This window comes from Ranitomeya imitator, chromosome 7 (genome assembly GCF_032444005.1).
Source record: "Ranitomeya imitator isolate aRanImi1 chromosome 7, aRanImi1.pri, whole genome shotgun sequence".
Taxonomy (NCBI): domain Eukaryota; kingdom Metazoa; phylum Chordata; class Amphibia; order Anura; family Dendrobatidae; genus Ranitomeya; species Ranitomeya imitator.
In genome coordinates, this window is record NC_091288.1 from 194,395,654 (window position 1) to 194,412,539 (window position 16,886).

The window sequence follows — 16,886 nt, forward strand, 5'->3', positions numbered from 1 at the left end:
TAAAGTCCTCACCAGATCTCTCCTGCATTCCACCGTGGAACACACGCTGGAGTGCACACAGGCTGCGACCCAGAAGTGCTCTGCCTGGCCTGCAGAAAGGACGTTGCCGTAAGCGTGCCGGCAGACTTGCAGCATACCCACAGGCTTGCAGCACGCCGGAGGCAGACATCAGAGCAGAGAGCCGCCAGGCAGGGGGAAGCGGCTCGCAACTCAGGAGCATTGCTTCACTGAGGTAGGTTGAGTGACCCACTATTGGACGGTGTTGGCCACAGATCGGTTAATAGCAGGAAGGGAAAGGCTGGACCCCGCCGATCCACACTGATCTGCCAGATGCAGCCAGGGATAGGAGCTTCCTCTCGTAGTTCCTATCCTCATTGGGACAGGAAAAACACTGAGGGGTGGAGATGGGAGGGTCCCAATAAGGATAAGAAGGACGTCCTCCATGTTGCTGTCAGGACTGGTGAACTGGAAATGTATGTTCCGAAGATGCTTTGACAGGTTGCTCTGAACTGATTCACTTTTAATTGATTCCCTACCCCATTTAAACTGCTTGATCCAAAACTTTACTTGGTAGTAGGAAGGTGCATCATAACCATATACAACAATCATCCTTTCATGGATTTCTTTAGGCTTCTTCATCCTTTGTAAGGAGTTTAATCACAAACTGAAGCTATATACATGTATGTATATATATGTAGATCCTTCACTTTCTTTATAGAGCTGCACTGTACTGCACTTGCCATCCTGTCACTTTCAATGCTTTCAACAGACTGAACTTCTATGTTTGTTGCATGTCCAGACGTGTATCAACACGCAAAGAAAAGCTCAGCTTTTAACACCGACAAAACATGCTGGAGTAGATAACATATTGAATACCCCTCATATGTACAGATAAATATACATTATATATTTGCATATTTATGCAGTTCAGTGTATTATCTCAACCGGTCAGGTAGAGCCCATGCACTGTAGCTGGCTGCACTCATGCAAAACTCTGCACACCATAATGCTCCACGGCTGCACAATGCGGTTTCCAAACCTTGTGGCCATAGAGAATAATAGCGAGTGTACTTACAGACACATGCAGCCAGCTGCTGTGTGAGAGATCACCACCAGTGTTTTACTGACAGGAAGCCTATTAAATCCCACCACTTAGGCTACGTTCACACTAGCGTTCGGCTAGTGTGCGTCGCGCTAGCGTCGGGCGACGCACGCATCATGCGCCCCTATGTTTAACATGGGGGACGCATGCGTTTTTGCTTGTTGCGTTTTCCAACACGTGCGTCTTTTTTGACGCTAGCGTCGGACCAAGAAAACGCAACAAGTTGCATTTTTCTTGCGTCCGATTTTCGTCAAAAAACGACGCACGCGTCGAAAAACGCAGCGTTTTTGCGTGCGTTTGCACGCGTTTTTTGGTGCGTTGCGTCGCCGACGCAGCGGCGCACAACGCTAGTGTCAACGTAGCCTTACCGAATCTAATTTTTTTTTTTTTTTTTTTAATATGCAGACTTTGAGGCCATCGTAATGCTTTTGGTTGCCATATTTACTCATCAGTACCATGGTTTGGGGGTGGAGGGAAATTGTGGAACTCCTTCCTAAGATGTTGTAGTCCCCGTTATCCCCTGAGGAATTAGAGTTCTCTTTGATCCCAGGATCTGCATTGGGAGATGAGGTGTACACATCAGAATGCCCCCCGTGTGCCATCCCTGGGTTAAACATGTATGCCCTGATGCAGTAAGGAGTTAATTAAATAGTATGGACGGTACATAATATAGGAGTACCAAGAGTTAATATGGGTATGTAAAAGGACAAATCATTATAAAGGTAAAACTCTTTAATGGAGTCTCACATTGATATTTACAACCGATAGTAGACATATATACATATAGCGATTGCTTTAGAAACTCCTAAAATGCCAAAGTCAGGAAGATCAGAATTATTAAAAAGGAAGATCTCTATATTATACAAAAAAAAAATAAAGAAATAAATTACCATATACTAACATAGTTTCTATTATACAGCTACCAGAACTAAAGCTTTGGGGGCAAAGAATGTGCCCGTCATCCAGCTGAAAAGGACACTTTGGGGAAAAGCATTCTAAGCTACCGGCAGGTCTTCTCAGCAGCGTTGCTCTCCTTATAATGTGCCACCAAAATACGATTTTCAGCTGGATGCCAGCTGCAGATATAGCTGCCAACCTCAGGTTCTGGGATCTTTGTACCTAACTGTTCACCCTTTTCAAGCTTATTTCTTATATCAAATAAATGTAATTAAAGATTTTGCTCTTACACAGAGAATATGAATATATTGAATCTCAGTGGTCCGCAGCTGTCCCTATATAGTGGTGTTTGGCTCGTACCGACCTCAATAGGGGGCATAGAGAGATTGGACCCACGAGCAGCAGCTGCGGCCACCAAGATTTCTACAAGAACTATGTGTTTATTATAAAAATGATCCAGAGGAGGTGAACACAAAGCTGTGGATTACTGGCTAGTAAGGCTTGTGAGAACAGGTCGGTGGCTGGACAGACAGGACTGGAAGACCACCATATCTACAACCACCACAACTCCACCCAGAGCAGGCGCAGAGATTCTCTCGTATTCACATGGCGTCAGATAGAACAGGTTTGGCTGCTATAATAAACTCATGGATATTTATAAAGTCTCCAGTGTTATTTAGTGTCATACATTGCTGCCCGATGGGAAGAGGTTCATCTGTGACCTGTGGACGCCCATCACTTGGCACTGGTCTTAATCGTGCTGATGGTGGGATTTCTGTACAGAAAAAAAGGGAAAATGACAAATTACATTTTCTGATTTTATTCAATAAAATGACGTTTTACATGCACACAGAACATGTAATGGAACTTTGCATGATGCTTATTTATCCACTTATGTATAAAGAACAATTCTTCTGGATTCTGGTTACCAGAGAGCAATGCATTGTGAGAGCTCAGGTTTAAGGAAATATGTCAGCAGATTTTTGATATGTAATCTGAGAGCAGAGTGATGTAGGGGCAGAGACCCTGATTACAGCAATGTGTCACTTAGTGGGCTGTGAATTGTTTTAATAAAATCAGTGTTTTATCAGCAAGACATTATAGTAACATAGTTAGTAAGGCCGAAAAAAAAGACATTTGTCCTTCCAGTTCAGCCTATATTCCGTCAGAATAAATCCCCAGATCTACGTCCTTCTAAAGATCCTAATAATTGTATGATACAATATTGTTCTGCTCCAGGAAGACATCCAGGCCTCTCTTGAACCCCTCGACTGAGTTCGCCATCACCACCTCCTCAGGCAAGCAATTCCAGATCCTCACTGCCCTAACAGTAAAGAATCCTCTTCTATGTTGGTGGAAAAACCTTCTCTCCTCCAGACGCAGAGAATGCCCCCTTGTGCCCGTCACCTTCCTTGGTATAAACAGATCCTCAGCGAGATATTTGTATTGTCCCCTTATATAGTTATACATGGTTATTAGATCGCCCCTCAGTCGTCTTTTTTTCTAGACTAAATAATCCTAATTTTGCTAATCTCTCTGGGCATTGTAGTTCCCCCATCCCCTTTATTAATGTTGTTGCCCTCCTTTGTATCACCATCATTATCACTAGAGGACTAGGTGCCTTGGCCTCCAGGTCCAACCCTCCCCCCTCCACTGATTGACAGCTTTCCGTTAACATGTAGTGTACACAGAAAGCGGCCAATCAGTGATGTGGGCGGGGTTACACAGGGCTCAGCATTCTGAGCACTGCTAGATCTGAAAACTGATTGTATCACAACTGCTAAACCCAGTACATTTAGGGTCTCTTCCGTTAAATAATGCTGCTCTTGGATAACAGCAGAAATATGCTCACGGATTCCATATAAAGCTGGAAATTAAACACGGTTTCAAAGGGCCACATTCACAGCAGAATTATGCTTTAAATGGGTCTTCTGTCCTGTAGCTTTTATTATCTGTCCTCCGCATAAGTGCTCAGAATGAGATCAGTGGAGTCCGGGTAGTGGGACCCCTAGTGAGGGAGACCCCAGGACCCTATTCCACTAGCAAGAGGTCTAGAGCTAGAAATGTTACTGATACGGGGGTCTAGTATGTGTCTGGACCGTCCAACGTCTATGGCAACGATGAGAAGAGCCAAGTACAGAGCTCGGCTGTTCCCATCAGTGCTATGGAGCAGCAGGACGGATGCAGCACAGACCACTGTCCAATCCAACTCCTCCTAACTCCAGGAGCAAGCAAGCAGAATGAGGGGGACTTGGGACCCCCCCCATCTAGCCATTAGTGGGGGCCCTAGCATTCGGAAAACCCAAATAACTAAGTAAAACACACAAAACTAAGTAATAAAATAATTCCTGTGTATTACAGCATCCCTTACCTGAGCGTCAGCAGGTTGTTTATCCCAGCTTCCAGCAATGACAGCTCTAGCGCCCTCTGCAGGGCTTCGTCTTCACTCTAGAAGAGATGGGATGATTTCTAGGTTAGTTGTATAACTATTGTGCCAATATCCTAATTTTTGGGATATGGGGCTGTGTAATGCCTTATTTTTTGCGCCCTGAACTGACATTTTTCCTGATACCATTTTGGGGTAGATGCGATGTTTTGATTGCCTCTTATTGCAATGTTGCAGAGACCCAAAAAAACAATTCTGGAGTTGATATTTTCTCGCTACGCCGTTTACCCATCGGATTCATTTTATATTTTGATAGATCGATATCATGCGATTTCTTTTTATTGTTTTATTTTTAATGGGGCCCGATTTGAACTTGTGTTTTTTTTTTCTTACTGTATTTGTTAGTTTTCTTAGGAGACTTGAAGTTGCTATCATCCGATCACTTGTGCTGTACATAGCAGGGGTTTAGTACGGCTATGTATAGCCAAAATCATGATCTATGAATGCTGGCGGGCCACTGTGCACAAGAGGATCGTAATGACAGGCATGGGGGTCTTCAGCAGATCCCCGGCTGTCATGACAACCCAAGGACCCCCAGCTGTCATGACAACCCCATAGGCACCCCGTGATCACCTGAAAGGGGCACTGATGGGCAGGATCAATGACGCCCTTCCTGTCTACGCATGTTAAATGCCGCTTTCAGTGATTAACAGCTGTGGGTGAGATCCCCCCCCACTGCTGTCAGAGGCACTTGATGGATCAAATCAGACATCAAGTGTGGGGAAAGATACAGGCTCAGCGCCGAAGCCACTATCAAAAGCAGGGACGCGGCAGATTACGTACATGTACGTCAATTGTCGTGAAGGGGTTAAAAGGGCCTTAGCACATGACTTCGGCTAAGAACCCCAACCAGACTATTTGCAGACATATGTCCGGGTATTTGCTCCTTCATCAGTGTGAATCACGAGAACTGGTTGGGTGGGTGAGATGCCTCTGACTGAGGGTCTACTATACATTGCTGAATTTCGGTCGCTCGTGTGGTTCTGTTGTGGAGCAGTCCTTTTATAGGACATCAAAAAAGGGTTGTAAAATCCAATTCCGTTTCTAACAATTGATTTTGGGTACTCATGCACATATAGAGTGTTTTTAGTGCAATCGATGAGCATTTAGAACAAATAATCCTGTGGATTTGACATAAATGTACAAGAGGGGGACAGCTCTTTTTAGGATCCTGAGGTGTAATGTCAGAAGTGCCTTACCCATCCCCTCCCCCAAATACCACTATATATGTATGTATTCTTACCAATTTATTCTGTAGGCCAAAATCTGATATAACTGGTTGTTGAGAAGCCATGGGAGGGTTGCTGAAGAAAAGAGAAACAGATAAACACATATTAGCGCAAATTTATAGAACGTTTTATACTTTTCTGAGGGGGTTATGGGATAAGCAGTTTGGGTTTTCAGTATAGGATAAGCAGTTTTGACATTTTTTCCCTATATCATTTATTGTGTGTACCACGTCTTCTTTTTATCACAGGGGTTGTTACAGAGGCCACAATACCATCAGCATACCTAGGATCTCCTATGCACACTACCTATCTGTTTAACCATTTAGAAGTCACAGTCTGTAAGGAACGCGGCATCTGAGGGGGTTTAGTGCTTGGAAATGGGTAAGACATGATTGTGGCACAATCACATCAAGGGCTTAATAAAGGCCACAGAGCGAAATTAGAAGCTTTTGCCCATTGTGATTTTTCCTAGACACCCAGCTACATACAGCAAAGTACATTTTTAGGTTCGGTGGGGGAATTACAGTTAGGACCCTCAACGAACAGAAAACTGTGGCATATCCTAGTTTTGTTACAAAAAGGCCCCGTTAGGTTAATGCCCTGTACAATAAGGACAGAGGGGCCAGAAACAAATGAGTGCATGACATTATGGTACATCAGATGAGGTTCTCTACCTGCCGCCAAAGTCTCTGCAGCGTCCAGACTGCGTCACCTCCTGTGGCTTCAAGACACAATTAATGGCTGCTCGGTTTGGTTCTGTTGTCGTCTGAGATCTAATCAGAGCCGCGTATCTGCAAGAAGGAAACACACAGTAAAGCTACAGTCTTAGGGTACCGTCATATAGTGGCAATTTTGTCGCTACGACGGTACGATTTGTGACGTTCCAGCGATATCCATACGATATCGCTGTGCCTGACATGCAGCAGCGATCAGGGATCCTGCTGAGACTCGTACGTCGTAGCAGATCGTTTGGAACTTTCTTTCGTCGCTGGATCTCCCGCTGTCATCGCTGGATCGGTATGTGTGACACCGATCTAGCGATGCGTTCGCTTGTAACCAGGGTAAACATCGGGTTACTAAGCGCAGGACCGCGCTTAGTAACCCGATGTTTACCCTGGTTACCAGCGTAAATGTAAAAAACAAAAAACAAAAAAACACTACATACTTACATTCCGGTGTCCGTCAGGTCCCTTGCCGTCTGCTTCCCGCACTGTGACTGCCGGCCGTAAAGTGAAAGCAGAGCACAGCACAGCGGTGACGTCACCGCTGTGCTGTGCTTTCACTTTACGGCCGGCAGTCAGTGAGTGCGGGAAGCAGACGGCAAGGGACCTGACGGACACCGGAATGTAAGTATGTACTGTTTGTTTTTTTTTACGCTGGTAACCAGGGTAAACATCGGGTTACTAAGCGCGGTCCTGCGCTTAGTAACCCGATGTTTACCCTGGTTACCCGGGGACCTCGGCATCGTTGGTCGCTGGAGAGCTGTCTGTGTGACAGCTCCCCAGCGACCACACTACGACTTACCAACGATCACGGCCAGGTCGTATAGCTGGTCGTGATCGTAGGTAAATCGTATAGTGTGACGGTACCCTTAAAGAAAGACGAACAGATCTCCCCCCCTGGGAAAATCCGATCAATTACCCGGCTTTAGACATTGTCCGTCCTTTGGATGTGCAGTCGTGATCCAATGGATGCCTATGAAAAAGGCAGAAGTTACTGCGGCACTGATCGCATTCCACCTTCATCAGTTCTTTTCTCTTGCATCCTGGTTTACAACATCGGTTTGTGAAAATCTTCACCCAGAACAAAAATACAATATTAAAATAATTACAGAGCAAGAATAATAATTCAACAATATATTTATTTTTTACTTTAGCCCCCAGATAGATAAATGTCTGATCTGGCTGCTGAGGCGCCCTCCAATGCTGAGAACAGAGGCCAAAATCCACTCATGTGAATGGAGTAGTGTGCGTGTGACCACCACCTCCAATATACATGGGTTGGACCCCCGGCAATCATATCTTTATTATCTAATCTGTAATATATGATGATGAGACTGCACCTTTAACCCCTTCACGACATCCGTTCTACATATACGGAGCTGCGCTCCCGCAAACCGCTGTATATATACACACAGCGTGACGATCGTACCGGCTCAATCAAAAGCGAGTGTCAGCGCTATATGAGAGCGGACACCCTGCGTCAATGTCCATGCTCACTGCTAGCACCGATTATGGGCGTTTAATAGTCAGCAGGAACATCGATTAGTTTACCCCTAGTTAAAGGGGTTGTCCGGTCAAAACCGCTAAGTCTGCAGTCATTCTGTGTAACTGCAGACTTATGAATCCCCCCCAGCACACAGCGCATACAAGTGTATGGAGCGAGTATGTATAACATTTATATACCTTCTGGTCCTGGGTCTGAAAGCAGCGAATCCTCGAAGCACAGTGCATGCTCTGGGAATATTCATAAGTCTCCAGTCACGCAGAGTGATTGCAGACTTATCTGTTTTGACCCGACATCTCCTTTAACCCCGTAACAAAGGGAGGTATTTTCGTTTTTGCATTTTCCTTTTTTGCTCCCCTTCTTCCAAGAGCCATAACTTTTATTTTTTTGGTCAGAATGGCCATGTGAGGGATTGATTTTTTGCACGACAAGTTGTACTTTTGAACGACACCTTTGGTTTTAACATATCGTGTACTAGAAAACAGGGAGAAAAAAATCCAAGTGCGGTGAAATTGCAAAAAAAAAAAAGTGCAAGTCCACATTTTTTTTTTACCATGTTCACTAAATGCTAAAACTGACCGGCCATTATTATTCTCCAGTTCATAACTAATTCATAGCAATCAAACATGTCTAGGTTCTTTTTTATTTAAATGGTAAAAAAAAAAAAATGTCACCATTTTCCAATACTAGTAGCGTCTCCATTTTTTTGTGATCTCGGGTTGGGTGAGGGCTTATTTTTTGCGTGCTGAGCGGAGTTTTTAATGATACTATTTTGGTGCAGATACGATCTTTTGATCGCCCATTAATGCATTTTATTGCAAAAAAACATAATTATGGCGCTTTCAATTATTTTTCTGTTACACCGTCTACTGATCGGGTTCTTTCTTTATATTGGTAGATGAGGCGATGATCAGATCACTTGTATGTAGCAGAAATGCTCACTTGCTATGAGCACCGACTGGGCGGCGCTCATAGCAATCCGGCTAGGACAACCATAGAGGTCTGCTGGAGACCTCCGGTTGTCATGCCAACCCATCGGTGACCCGCGATCACGTGACGGGGTAACTGATGGACGGGATTTCCAGCGAGCTTACTGGAAGAGCGAGTTTAAAAAAAAATGTTTAAAAAATGATGGCGATGTAAAGTAGGCATGTGGGAAATGTTATTTATAAATTATTTTTACAGCATGACTATCTGGTCTAAGAATATAAAAATTGAAAGAAAAAAAGTAGTAAAAACTTTGGCCAAAATTCTGATATTTTTCCACAAATAAACACAAAAAAGTTTGATCTAAATTTCTCCACTAATATAAAGTACAATGTGCCACGAAAACAATGACAGAATCAGTGGGATCCGTTGAAGCGTTCCAGAGTTATTACCAAATAAAGGGGCCATGGTCAGAATTCTAAAATTTGGCTTGGTCAGGAAGGTAAAAACAGGTTTCGGGACGAAGTGGTTAAAGGGGTTTTCCACTTTAAGAAAAATGGTCTCCAAATCCTTTTATAATTGTAAAGTAACCAATACTCACTGTCCCGTGTCCACCGCTGAGCTCAGTGATTGTGTGCAGTGATAAGAACGCACCGTCAACACGACGTCACTGCTGCAACTAAAACAGAGAGGACTAGCGGTGGAGACTTACAGGATAAGGGAAGGGCGAGTACCTGCTCAGTCTGTGATTTTACAGGTATAAAAGCATTTGGAGACCACTTTTCTTAAAAACCCCTGTAATTATTTTAAATATATTTATCTATAAAGGAAGGCTGTGTGCACACGGATACTTTTTCCAAAGTTTTCAGAGCACAAACTCAAAAGTTTGAGAAGTTCAGAGATTTGCAGGAGGAAGTGGGAAGTTTCCGCTCATGTTCTGCTCCAAAAACTTATGTGTGCCCATATCCGAAAAACGAGATGGACTAAATTACCTGATTATAGGAACAATACAGGGGATCTATGCTGCAGAGTGCAAAATAGACCATGGTGTACCCAATACATTGCTTTCTCAGTAGAGAAGTAGTAACATTACCTTCTGCTTTCGCCTAGTAGGGTCATGGCTGCAGTTTCTGTCAATGTGCTGTCCGACAGCAACGTCTGCCACTTCTCCTTTCTTCACAGGTACTGGAGCGCCACACAGTGGACAAACAGGGACTTGCACATCCTAAAAGAGCAAGAAGAAATTCAGATAGAGAAGTACCGGGGACATGTGTGCACATTTGTAAAGCAGACGTTCTGGTCGATGTCAGCAACTTTGGGGTTTAACACAAAAGAGGAGAGCAGAAACATCTGTCTAAGAGCCAAGCACACTCCAGAAAGGGCAGATGCCAGATGTGTTAGTCAACCGGTACCTGTCATATGCAGAGTAGTGATGAATGAACATGCTGGGATTAGGTGTTATCTGAGCATGCTCGGGTGCTAACCGGGCATCTTCGGCGTGCTCGAAAAATATGTTTGAGTCTCCACGGCTGCATGTCTCGTCCCTGTTCGACAGCTGCAACACATGCAGGGATTACCAGTTTGTTTGGCAATCCTGTATGTGTTGTGGCTGTCGAACAGGCGCAGTGACTCAAACATATTATTCAAGCACGCCAAAGTCACTCGCTTAGGGTGCCTATCGCCCCTTTCAACCGTTCCAAATTTTTATTGCATACTGCAGTATATAGCAGGAAAATTTGCAGGTTCAAAGTTCCATACGGGCATTAAAAAAAAAAAAAAAATAAAAATAAAAATATAATAATAATAATAATAAATAAAAAATAAAATTATATATATATATATATATATATTTTCTCTGAAGGCACCACTCACCCTGCTTTCCCAGTTCGAAAAATAAATAAGCAAAACATACGATCTATCCAGATCGAAAATCATTTAACGGCTAACTTAAACTATGTAAAATAAAACATGCCCTCATGCATCTCTATTGTCTGAAAATTATTTTTTACCAATTTTTAAGCTACTAAAATAAAAAAATAAAAGTCTAGTATCGCTGCAAATGTACTGACACGATCATGCTTTCAGGTCATTTTTACCACACAATGAATGCTGAAAACTAAAAATATGGAGAAAAATGGCTCCAGCTGATCAGCCGGCATACAGAAAGTTGGACCTGACATTGGTGGCTTATCACCTGTAGCGCCATGTGGTGAACATTAGTGATATATTATGCTTTGCTTATATAGCGCTATCATATCCCGCAGCGCTTTACAGACATCATCATCACTGTCCCTATTGGGGCTCACAATCTAGATTCCCTATCAGTCGTTTTGCAGTGTGGGACAAAAGCAAGACAAAGGGAGGGATTTGAACCCATGGACCCCAGCGCTGCAAGGCTGCAATGTTAACCACTAAGCCACCATATAGTAACCACAGCTTTCTAACATGCATCCTGTACTATTCCTGCCCCTGTGAACCAACATATCCACGTACCTTCTTGTAAGAAGAAGAACACTTATGCTGGCTGTAGGTTATATGGTCCTTACAGAAAACATCTTTACAGGCATCACACGTCATTGGGAGGAAATCTGCAAACAAAAATGTTGGGAAAAGGATATTTACTTTCAGGACAATACAAAGACCGCTCCCCCTTCAATCCCATGGTCAATGCTCTGATAAGGTGGGAATTATCAGGAAATAATGGGGTAAGTTCTAGCAGTAGTCCTCCCACCATCACCTGATAACCCCTGGGGGACCTCCTATGAATTACACTGATGTCTGGTATACACAGCACTGCTTCGTGATACCCACACACGTGTAGCGGCGACATACAAGGCCCAGGATCTGCTCAAACGCAAAGAAGGACAAACCTATTCCCCCATCCATAGATGAGGGATATCATACCGACCACCAGCGATCCTGAGAACGGGGGTCTGGAATTTAGAGACACATGCTCAATATTTACTCCATTGAGGGTCTTTGGGACTGATGGATGAAAGTGAGATCTGCACTCTACTTTGTTCGGCAGTCACATAGACCAGGGGTGTCAAACTGCATTCCTCGAGGGCTGCAAACAGGTCATGTTTTCAGGATTTCCTTGTATTGCACAGGTGATAATTTAATCACCTGCAGAGAATGATTCCAGCACCTTGTGCAATGCTAAGGAAGTCTTGAAAACACGCATGGTTTGAGGCCCTCGAGGAATGCATTTTGACACCCTTGACATACACAATGAATGAAGCAGAGATCTGGAATGTCCTTGGTACTGGTTCCAGAGCCCCATTTTTGGGATCACTGGGGCTCTCTACAGGGATCACTCTTTAGAAGCTTTAGTTTGTAGAATTTACCAAGCACTGCTGATGTCTATTATGTATTACTGCCACCATTGTCACTATACCTAGCTGTTTGCATGTGACCTCGGAGCAATGTTTTCCTAGATCTGGAAACTCCATTGTATAGAAAGGGATGGTCCTTTAAATGGTGAATATCCTGGAAAACAAAAGTGAGAAAGCAAAACATTAATTACCGTAGTTCTATTAAATCGCAGGTCACAGCTATGCTATTCTTGATGTGAAAAAAAGGAAATCTCAAAGAACACACAAAGCTGGTGAGATCCAATGGAATGGTAAAGGTCCACTAATCCGGCATGATCATATTCAACTGAAGTGATGGAGTTGAGCCTTACTTTCACAGAAACAGGCTTTATCAGCCACGAGTAGGATTAGACTCCATACAGCCCGACAATCATTTTCAGGGCCTAGGACGGACAGACAATATACGGCCCAATGTTGACCTCCGAGGACTTTTGACAGTTACTGCTGGAAAGGCAAGGCCCACAGTAAATTGCCTGTCCCCCTTTTGTAGCAAGTTTTGAGGGTTTCTGAAATTGGACTGCCATAAGTTAAACATTAAAGGGAGCCTGTCACCCCCAAAATCGAAGGTGGACTAAGCCCACCGGCATCAGGGGTACTGCAGTGCGCAAGCGCTGGGCTTCTCTGACCTTTCCCGGCGCCTGCGCACTGCAGTACTTTGCTCCGCCCTCAACAGGACAGACAACGTACGCCTGTGCCGGAGCGTGAAGACAAGAAGAGGATGTCATCGTAAGAAGATGAGAGGTCCCGGACCGGACCGCGACGCCCATCTGATCGGACCGCCCCTGGGTGAGTATAATCTAACCTTTTTCTCATCTTTCAGGTTACATCAGGGGCTTATCTACAGCATTACAGATTGCTGTAGATAAGCCCGTGATGCCGGTGGGCTTAGCTGACCTTCGATTTTGGGGTGACAGGTTCCCTTTAAAGCTTCTAACATGCAACTAGGCCGGAAAAGTTTTAGGAAATTAAAGTTACCCCTGAAACATGATCTCTGCTGACAATAGATAATGTGGTGTGGCATGCGACTGTTGCAGCCAATAACTAGCGATAAGTAACAATAAGGGTAGGTGTACACGTTCAGGAATTGGCAGCGCTTTAGACGTGGCACACGTCTGCTGCGTCCAAAGGGCTGCCGGCTGTTGAACGCAGGTGATTCCGCATGTGTTCATTGAATCGTGCGGATTCACTGCATCCAATACATTGCACTGGTGAGATTTATCGCAGAGACTCGTGTCTCCACAAGATAAATAGAAATGCTGCGGTCTGGAGAGACGCGCCGCATGTCTGTCTCTGCGGACGAGCCGCGGGCGTCTGTGCATGCATAGTGGGCATGGGATTACTTGAAATCCCATCCACTGTGCTGTAACATCTGGACGCTGCGCAAGTACTCAGCATCCAATCCACAGCAATTACTGATCATGTGCAGATACCCTGAGGTCGGGTCCACACCAGCATATTTCATGATCTATATACAGACCACACAAAGCCCGGACTGAACGTGGGGCTCCCGACTCAAACTTACAGTCTCATGTGTGTTTATCCGGGTGCTGCGGTCAGACCGGGTACTGCGACCCATATATGGACTGCAAAGCGTGCCTGTGTGAACCCGGCCTAAAGCTCTGCCAGAGGAAGGGGATACACGGATAGGCAGTAATACACAAACCACAGTGTATTATACCAGCAATCACATGACCAAGCCCCATCAAGAGCAAAAGAAAAAGAATCCAAAGAAGAAATCACAATATGTCCATATAAACGCTTCATACATACAAAAAACAGCAAATAACTGATTCTCTGCACCTCTCTCTCCTCCGGAGGTCCCCCGACCCCTCACTCTCTCCCCTCCGGAGGTCCCCCGGACCCCTCACTCTCTCCCCTCCGGAGGTCCCCCGACCCCTCACTCTCTCCCCTCCGGAGGTCCCCCGACCCCTCACTCTCTCCCCTCCGGAGGTCCCCCGACCCCTCACTCTCTCCCCTCCGGAGGTCCCCCGACCCCTCACTCTCTCTCCTCCGGAGGTCCCCCGACCCCTCACTCTCTCTCCTCCGGAGGTCCCCCGACCCCTCACTCTCTCCCCTCCGGAGGTCCCCCGACCCCTCACTCTCTCTCCTCCGGAGGTCCCATGACCCCTCACTCTCTCTCCTCCGGAGGTCCCCCGACCCCTCACTCTCTCCCTTCCGGAGGTCCCCCGACCCCTCACTCTCTCCCCTCCGGAGGTCCCCCGACCCCTCACTCTCTCCCCTCCGGAGGTCCCCCGACCCCTCACTCTCTCCCCTCCGGAGGTCCCCCGACCCCTCACTCTCCTCCGGAGGTCCCCCGACCCCTCACTCTCTCCCCTCCTGGGGTCCCCCGACCCCTCACTCTCTCCCCTCCTGGGGTCCCCCGACCCCTCACTCTCTCTCCTCCGGAGGTCCCCCGACCCCTCACTCTCTCCCCTCCTGGGGTCCCCCGACCCCTCACTCTCTCTCCTCCGGAGGTCCCCCGACCCCTCTCTCTCTCTCCTCCGGAGGTCCCCCGACCCCTCACTCTCTCTCCTCCGGAGGTCCCCCGACCCCTCTCTCTCTCTCCTCCCGGGGTCCCCCGACCCCTCACTCTCTCCCCTCCCGGGGTCCCCCGACCCCTCACTCTCTCTCCTCCGGAGGTCCCCCGACCCCTCACTCTCTCCCCTCCTGGGGTCCCCCGACCCCTCACTCTCTCTCCTCCGGAGGTCCCCCGACCCCTCTCTCTCTCTCCTCCGGAGGTCCCCCGACCCCTCACTCTCTCTCCTCCGGAGGTCCCCCGACCCCTCACTCTCTCCCCTCCCGGGGTCCCCCGACCCCTCACTCTCTCTCCTCCGGAGGTCCCCCGACCCCTCACTCTCTCTCCTCCGGAGGTCCCCCGACCCCTCACTCTCTCTCCTCCGGAGGTCCCCCGACCCCTCTCTCTCTCTCCTCCGGAGGTCCCCCGACCCCTCACTCTCTCCCCTCCGGAGGTCCCCCGACCCCTCACTCTCTCCCCTCCGGAGGTCCCCCGACCCCTCACTCTCTCCCCTCCGGAGGTCCCCCGACCCCTCACTCTCTCCCCTCCGGAGGTCCCCCGACCCCTCACTCTCTCCCCTCCGGAGGTCCCCCGACCCCTCACTCTCTCCCCTCCGGAGGTCCCCCGACCCCTCACTCTCTCCCCTCCGGAGGTCCCCCGACCCCTCACTCTCTCCCCTCCGGAGGTCCCCCGACCCCTCACTCTCTCCCCTCCGGAGGTCCCCCGACCCCTCACTCTCTCCCCTCCGGAGGTCCCCCGACCCCTCACTCTCTCCCCTCCGGAGGTCCCCCGACCCCTCACTCTCTCTCCTCCGGAGGTCCGCCGACCCCTCACTCTCTCTCCTCCGGAGGTCCCCCGACCCCTCACTCTCTCCCCTCCGGAGGTCCCCCGACCCCTCACTCTCTCCCCTCCGGAGGTCCCCCGACCCCTCACTCTCTCCCCTCCGGAGGTCCCCCGACCCCTCACTCTCTCCCCTCCCGGGGTCCCCCGACCCCTCACTCTCTCCCCTCCGGAGGTCCCCCGACCCCTCACTCTCTCCCCTCCCGGGGTCCCCCGACCCCTCTCTCTCTCCTCCGGAGGTCCCCCGACCCCTCACTCTCTCCCCTCCCGGGGTCCCCCGACCCCTCACTCTCTCCCCTCCCGGGGTCCCCCGACCCCTCACTCTCTCCCCTCCGGAGGTCCCCCGACCCCTCACTCTCTCCCCTCCGGAGGTCCCCCGACCCCTCACTCTCTCTCCTCCGGAGGTCCCCCGACCCCTCACTCTCTCCCCTCCGGAGGTCCCCCGACCCCTCACTCTCTCCCCTCCGGAGGTCCCCCGACCCCTCACTCTCTCCCCTCCGGAGGTCCCCCGACCCCTCACTCTCTCCCCTCCGGAGGTCCCCGACCCCTCACTCTCTCTCCTCCGGAGGTCCCCCGACCCCTCACCCTCCCCTCCCGGGGTCCCCTGACCCCTCACTCTCGCCTCCTGGCAGCGGTGACAGGAGGAGCTGCTGTATGAGAACAGAATGATTACTAGCTGAACAGCCCATCATTTACACCGCTCCACAATCCTGGGCCGCATCATGTGGGTCTGGTTGGCAGATGTGCAGTCCTGGTACAGAGAATTAGTCCTAAGGAATTCGGAATAAAAATGCATGAAGCACTACAACTCCCAGCACAACCCCAGCTGGAGCGCTCCCAGTACACCACACTCACCTCTCTGACGTCCGGCTGTTTCCAGCCCCGGCCTTCCCCACTCGTTATATAGCCTTCCATCATGCTGACTCATGGGCCTAAGCTGCCGAGTCACCCTCCGGTCCCTCCTCCCACCGAATCCACCAGAACGTTCCTCACAAATTATCCCGTAGAATTGCGCCGTCACCGCTCTCCGTCCCGCACAGATGACGTCACGTCGTGCTGCTCATGGTAAACGCTCAGTCATGTTGCCGTCCCGCCCTAATGACGTCACAGCGTCGTGTTGTTTTCCTGACGAGAATGGTAACCATGGAGACAATCACCTGCCGTCTGGAGCCCTGGGTCAAGATATGAAAATCAGCTGCCAGTAGCAACCAATTAGGATGCTGATTTCATTTTAAAAGCAGAGATGGAAAAATAAAACCTTTAATCTGATTGGCTGTTATTCTGTGACTTACACACCATCCTTATTTTTCTTTTTTCATGTTTTTTTTTA

At 48.1% G+C, this 16,886-nt stretch overlaps 1 protein-coding gene across 2 annotated transcripts; it reads right to left on the reverse strand.

The window, feature by feature from the left end:
- Positions 1-1,816: 1,816 nt before the first annotated feature.
- Positions 1,817-16,627, reverse strand: ZFAND2A (zinc finger AN1-type containing 2A). Of its 2 annotated transcripts, none has more exons than XM_069734314.1 (9): positions 16,412-16,627; positions 12,225-12,316; positions 11,321-11,415; positions 9,921-10,052; positions 7,316-7,467; positions 6,349-6,465; positions 5,689-5,749; positions 4,371-4,447; positions 1,817-2,774 (listed from the first exon to the last, which is right to left on the reverse strand). In XM_069734314.1, exons 2-9 carry the CDS (start codon positions 12,277-12,279, stop codon positions 2,735-2,737), a joined length of 729 nt encoding a protein of 242 aa, XP_069590415.1. In that variant the 5' UTR covers positions 12,280-12,316; positions 16,412-16,627; the 3' UTR covers positions 1,817-2,734. The 2 variants fall into 2 exon arrangements, with proteins under 2 accessions (XP_069590415.1, XP_069590417.1); XM_069734316.1 differs by lacking the exon at positions 16,412-16,627 and adding an exon at positions 13,724-13,856.
- Positions 16,628-16,886: the final 259 nt, after the last annotated feature.

Bases quoted from the DNA above. Each gene is read 5' to 3' on its own strand.
- ZFAND2A (XM_069734314.1), bottom strand. From the start codon at position 12,279: ATGGAGTTTCCAGATCTAGGAAAACATTGCTCCGAGGTCACATGCAAA. The intron at 7,468-9,920 runs GTAATGTTACTA...TTCTGGGTGAAG, and splicing joins CTACTAGGCGAAAGCAGAAG to ATTTTCACAAACCGATGTTG. The intron at 6,466-7,315 runs GTAATTGATCGG...TCCTTCTTGCAG, and splicing joins CGGACAATGTCTAAAGCCGG to ATACGCGGCTCTGATTAGAT.